The 6,481-nt window shown below is 37.6% G+C and overlaps 1 protein-coding gene across 3 annotated transcripts in view; it reads left to right on the plus strand.

The window, feature by feature from the left end:
* The window catches only part of qki2 (QKI, KH domain containing, RNA binding 2), a 32,994-nt gene extending 28,731 nt beyond the window's left edge, over positions 1–4,263 (plus strand). For all 3 annotated transcript variants that reach the window (XM_030773728.1, XM_030773729.1, XM_030773730.1), the window contains 2 exons: positions 1–48; positions 4,050–4,263. The exon at positions 1–48 is cut by the window's left edge and continues 27 nt beyond it. In XM_030773728.1, coding sequence (XP_030629588.1) covers positions 1–48; positions 4,050–4,066 — 65 coding nt within the window. In that variant the 3' untranslated portion in view covers positions 4,067–4,263. The remainder of the gene's footprint in view (positions 49–4,049) is intronic.
* The last annotated feature ends 2,218 nt before the right edge of the window (positions 4,264–6,481 follow it).

The following is a 6,481-nucleotide window of genomic DNA, read 5'->3' on the forward strand; positions in this document are numbered from 1 at the left end:
ATGATATGCGAGTTCATCCTTACCAAAGGGTAGTCACCACAGAGAGAGGTTAGTTTAGTCCCTGAGTGCCTTTATACATGTCCAGTGTCATGCTTTTCACTGTAAGCATATTGTCCGTGTGTATGAGGGTGTGAATGTGAGAGCGAGATTGAGTATGCTGGTTACACTGCCCACCATTGTACAAAAGTCAAAAGTATGTTTATGGTTTTGGCCTCTAAATTTTATTAATTGATTCAGTGTCAATAAAAAAAAAGTGTTAGCAAATAGTTATGAGAAAACTTTTAAGAAAAAAAAAATTGGAGTCACGATTAATCGCACAGCTTCATCAATAACTTAAACTGTTCCTGTCATACCACAGACAGCAGTCAGTCATGTGATTGGCTGAATGCTGAGTGTTTGACAGTGTAGCCAATATGCTTGTGTTGTGTGTGTGTGTATGTGTGTGTATACAAGTTCTCACTGAGCATGCTCACATGGTCTGGGGAGGGGGTTGTCCTGGTGGAGAGGGCGCATTGAGGATGGTTATGTGAACAGGTTAACACTATGCTTTGATGGGCCATGTTATAAGGCGTACACAGCAGAGTGGTGAAGTCCTCACAACACACGAGGTCCTCACAATGCATGGCAAGTGTCCAGTAAAGCCTCTGTATGTGTGTTTAGAACACTGAGTCATCCCACTGTGATGTAGGAATTACAGTAGAGGGTTCTGTTGATCTGTTGTCACTGATGATTTTCCTACTGGTGGAGTCCCCTCCAGTGTCTACGCAGAAGGATTTGAGCTGGTTTTGAGTGGAATGGACCACTTGGGCTCTGTTATTCTGATGACATTGTGAGGACTTGGCCTTACGGTCGATGAAGAGTAATGGAGCTGCTGTGACTTGTGTCTGTTGTGTGTCACGTCAGGTGGTTTTTGTGTGCGTTGTAAGGTTGCATTGTGCCTTTTCAGAGTCTTCACTGTTCTTTTCTTTTTTCTTTTTTTTAATATTCTTACATTGTCTTGACAAACAATGGCAATTTTCCATATGGGAAAAATAATCCTTGATTCTCATTCCTAGTGTGGAGACAAATCCAAATTTTGTTTTGAAAATTAATTTATATGCTTCGGAATTTTATCGTCATTTATTTGAGTTCTCATGCTTAAGACACCTGTTGACCTCTGTGAAAACAGATTGAAAGACCAAGTTAAATCCAAAAGATATGTGAATCTATGCAATGTTAGTGACCAATATGAAACAAACCATTTAGATACTTCACACAATTTTAGATCACACTGTTATGGTGATGGCTTCTGAGTGCTGTTTCACTATCCCCTTGTTTAATTTAGATGCAAATAAGCATCAGTAAACACTGATTCGTTTGATCCCCATAGCAAAAAAAAAAAAGAAAAAAAAAGTTTGTCCTTGGCATGATGACAACATCAGCAGTAAGCTATAATGGGTAAAACCTTTTCCCTCTGACAGCCCTGACAAATGAAAGCAAACTTTTAGCACGATTGTTTAAAGCTTGCAATATCATCAGACACATAAGCTTTTTGTTCTTTTAAACTTCATTGTTTATTAAAATTTATTTTAAAGTTTAATATTCATAAATCTATCCCAGTGTGTAAATCTCAACCCTGAGGACTTGACAGAGAAACTCCCAAGATATTGCGGCTAGCTAATTTCAATCAGTCATGTTTTACTCTATCTTAAGAAGTTCCTGTTATTTTTCTTTGTTAGAAAAAAAGCCAAGTCCTATCAGCTACTGTCAGAATTGTGTAGTATTTTTTTTTGTCAAAACTCTTTGAATGAGCAATATGTTAATGATAGAAATTCTGTATTGTAAAATGAGGTGAAGCTAAGGGAAACACAAAATTAGATTTTTTTTCATTGGCTTACTTATGTCACCCAATCATGGATGTTCCAAAACTCTACTTAATAATAATAATAATAAATAATTATCGTTATTATTCCTAAAAATGCTAATTGTGAAAAGCTACTGATGGATGACAGAGCTTTGTTAAATTAGCACCCTAAGATTTTAACACGTAAACACATAATGACAGAATAGGAAAACAAAACTGACCAGATTAATTAGAAACAATTTTGAAATTGCACACAAAGTCAAATCTATCTGGCATGGCATACTGGCTATGAGAAAATAGTGTGTCAGGAATACAGGAAAAACATATTTTCACCTTGTTTTGTGTTTTATTTTTTCTTGTATTACTGAAGCATGGTTTTTGCCGAGACCATAAGTAAGGCTTAAGACGAAAGCGTGAGTTTATTGTGTTTACACTTGTTTAGGAAGTCCATTGTTTTCTTTTAGTATCATTTTTGTATGTCGCCACCTTGCTTTCATGCTCTCTTTAGTGAGCAGATAGTGACAAATTTAATATATTTGTCTACGTGTTATCTCCGTAAAGATTATGAACGTATATTTTGTACATTACAGTCAAAAGGGTTCCGTGTCATGCAGGAGAATTGGGATGTTTTTGACTCAGTCAGTGTCCGACCCAGATAGACTTGACTCTGATTTTTTTGGCAGGGTGTTCATGAGTGCTGTCTGAGCAGAGTGAATACAGAAAATGTGTTATTTGCTCAGTGTAGCTGATCATTGCTGCTGAACTGTGGCGAGAAATTGCTATGTAGTGTTCATGAAATGTCAGGCCCATTGTAAAATGACCTTTATATGGATATACTGCACAAATGGTTTGCACTGAAAAAGAAAGAGAAGAATATCATGTCATCAGCGTCTTGTCTGTCTTTTCAGACAGGGTGTGAAATAAAAAAAGAAAATCGCACAATACTATAGAACCTCATGGAAAGAGTTGATGTAAAAAAACTGTGATGAATTTTTGTGAGACAGTTGGACTTGCTCTTGTCCTTCCTGTTAACACAACGACAAACAGATGAAGTGAAAAATATTCCATTTTTTTTTGTTTGTTTGTTGGTTGGTTTGTTTTATTTTACTGTAAAATTCTTTTATTTCTTATAATTGTTCTTATTGTCTTATTTGTTTTCAAAAGAAGATAGTATTTACCTGTGTGATCTTTTTCTAAAGTTTATAAAAACAATATTCTAAAATATAAAACATGGACATTTATGAAATCTCTGGACTTTATTGTATTTTGTTAATAAATAGTGAAAAAAGCTAAATGGTATAGGCGTCTCCCAGGCAACTCTGTCAAGTGATGGTTTCTCACATTTTCGAGGATGTTTTACAATTGACGGCGTTGTTATGAAATTAAATTTTTATGTCTTGTAGTTGAAGCTTTGTCTGTAGCTCCCTGACAGAAGATGTTTTTTTTTGTTGTTGTTTATCTTTATAGATTTGCTTGTGTGATTGCATTATTCTAGTTTTGTCCTTGCAAAATATGGCTTAATTTGTGTTTGTTTCAATAGTATCATGTTTTCATATTGTTGTAAATAGATAAATTTTAAAGGCAATAAAGTCTGATTGAGTTAAAAAACAAAAATTGGCAGAACCAATGTTTGTTTTCCATAGCGATGTCTTAGTTGTAGAGAGTCACTGTCTTTATGAATTTCTCAGTTCCTTTTCTCAAGTCACGTCTCTTAACTGTCCATGATGAGTCCTGGCCATTCTCACTAGCTGCTTTGATGCACTGTTTTCAAAAAATATCACTCTGTCGTTTGAGAGCAGTCAGACACCCTCTATTAATTTTTTTTTTCTTTCGTAATCAAAACTATCACTTACTACATTTGGCCCTGTGTTTGTCCAGAAATGTTGAAATCCATTGACTGCTACTGACCATTGAGTGAGATCAGTTTCATCTGAATGCTGTATTTGATTTGCCTTTTTCTGCTTCTTTAACAGTTTCACTCAGTCGTGTGGAATCATGAGGCAGTTCATGATTTTGCTGTGTTTTGTTTTTTTTTATGTAGACTTTGAGCCGTTCTCTTACCGTAGCTTCGATTAGTTTTCATCATGTTGTCATTCGACCGTCACTAGCTGACACTAATCACCTTCTCTGTCTTTTTTTCTTTTGTGTCCTTTTTTCCCCCCCCTCCTCCTCTTTGTATTTGTCCGTCTGTTTCCTAACCACCCAGCCGCCACCGGCAACTAACCTTTGACCTTCTGACCTCTCAACACTTCACCCAGTGATGAGCTGACCATTGCCTGGCTGCTGACCAGTTCTCTGCCTGTCGTCCGTCGCTTGTCTTGTTCTCGCGGCCTGTGGGTGAGCCGAGACGCAGCCTTTTTTTTCTGCTTAACCCTGCAGAGCGACTCAGCGACGGTCGCCACAGCAACAACAACAACAACAACAACCCCGTCAGCCCCACGTCCCAACACTCACCACGCCCGCACTGGTCAGGTGACCTGGACCCAGACCCCACCCAGTCACACACCCACCCCACCCTGACCTGACCCGACCTGCACTGAAGCATCATTAAGCAATAACAAGGTCCAACCCAAAACCACACATACATACCCACACACGTGCACACACACAGATATTCATCTGTGAGTCTCAGTCAATGAGAGGAGTTGATGTGAAAGGATGGGAGATGGACTGTCAGGTGTTTTAAATCACACGTACACACACTGCACTACAAGAATACCACAATACACTACGGTAAACACACACATACACACTCTCTCTCTCACACACTGGCATTTTGGGCAAACTGTTGGTGGGACCACAAAGAATTGATACTATTGTAAGTGTGTGAGTGTGTGTTGTAAACATTGGAGAAATTAATGTGTGTGTGTGTGTGTATGTGTGTGTGGTAGCTTATTTTCCACCTGTTCATCCATTTTTGTTTTTGTTTTTTTTGTTTTTTTTTTTTGTTTTTGTTTTTGGTTTTTTTTTGAACACTCAACACTCAAGTGTAAATGAAAGTACAGAGGAATGATGACAAGCCATGTTCTCCTCACAGCTTTTGACTGACTCATTATCACACTGAACACTGCTGAACACCATCCTAAACACACTCACAGCACCCTCACAGTACCTGGGTGCTGAAGGAAAAAAAAAAAACCCTCTCAATTTTTTCTCCTTTTCATATAAAAGCACAGAAATATCAAATGTGATGAAGAAACGACATCTTTTTATTTCTGTAGAACAACAAAGAGATTTTAGAGACCAAAACAACGTCTTTTTCCTTTTTTTTTTAATTAAAAAAAATTTGATTTTGTCAGTAAAGGAAGAAAAAGCAAGTGCCTTATTTTTAGAGAACCAGGTTTATTGTCCTGTCAGTGTTGTTTGACTGCACATATCAGGTGAATTGTCTGAAAACTCTCAGTAACTGATGTTTAAACCCTGAGGACAGTTTGACAGAAACAGTGTTATGTTTAAGATATTTTGATGTTTGTCATTTTAACGTGTACGTTCTGGAGTTTGAAGTTTCATGGTCTCTCTTGCTTTGCCTCCTCACAGAGTCTCTGCGTCTGTTTGTTTTTAATGTCGTGTGCGGCTAATCTAAGAGGTTGAGTTTTGGCTCCAGATGCATAATATATTTATCTGTAGATTTGACTGGATTCTGAGTTCTCTACCCATAACAATCACAAAAACACACACACATGCACAAAAACACACACACACACACGTAGCAAACCCACAGTTCAACTCAGCAACACACTTAAAAATACTGCACAAACATTACATGGATTCAGTTGGACATAAAGCATCAAATCAGTGCCAATAATTCTCTCTCTCAGGCCTGGTGAGGGACTTGTCGTTTTTACCCATGGTCAGTGACTCTCTGTCTTTTTTTCCTTTTTTTTTCTTCTTTTTAAAATTTGGTTTGAAACCATGTTATTGTTTGGTAGATTTCTCAAACTCTGTTGTTCATTTAGTGGTGAACTTTGAGGTGTGTCAAATAGTGTTTGATCAGTTTCTGTTTTTTTTCTCCCTCCCTTGAGCTGTGCTATAGAGTTCTCTCATCTGCGCTGTTTACCAAGTCTCCCTTTATTGATATGGCCAGTGTCAAATGTCTATGCTGATCCACTTTTCTACACAATGATGGTGAATTTAGAGACTAGACAAACCATTTCAAATCATCACAGGACATATACAGCTAGTCCATTTAACGTTAAGTCACCTCACACAGTGGCCACCGTGTTGCAGTTTGCACGCAAAGATCAGGAAAATGGGAGTTTTTTTTCTGTCAAAAAGCCCATGTAATGTAAAGAACAGAAATGGGAGAAAATGTTTCCTTATTGTCCTATGTTTCTCAGCTGCCTGTTTTGCGGTGCCAGAAGCTATACTCTGTGAAGTTTTGGGGGGTTTCAAGTTTTTTTTTTGTTGTTTTCCAGTTGTGTTCAGTTAGCATGTGAACTATGTAGTGGCTCCTGGGAGTGGCTAGGAAATGCAATGCAGTTACATGAAAAGATGTGTGCATTTGTTTATTGGACAAAAAACAAAAAAACAAAACAGGTCTTTGTTGTACCAAACAATTTGTTTTTATGATCACCTCAGCAGGAACTGGATTGTTGTGTTTCTATTAGTTAGGATGTAACTACCTTTTTAGCAGTATTA

Source organism: Chanos chanos, chromosome 5 (assembly GCF_902362185.1).
Source record: "Chanos chanos chromosome 5, fChaCha1.1, whole genome shotgun sequence".
Classification (NCBI taxonomy): Eukaryota; Metazoa; Chordata; class Actinopteri; order Gonorynchiformes; family Chanidae; genus Chanos; species Chanos chanos.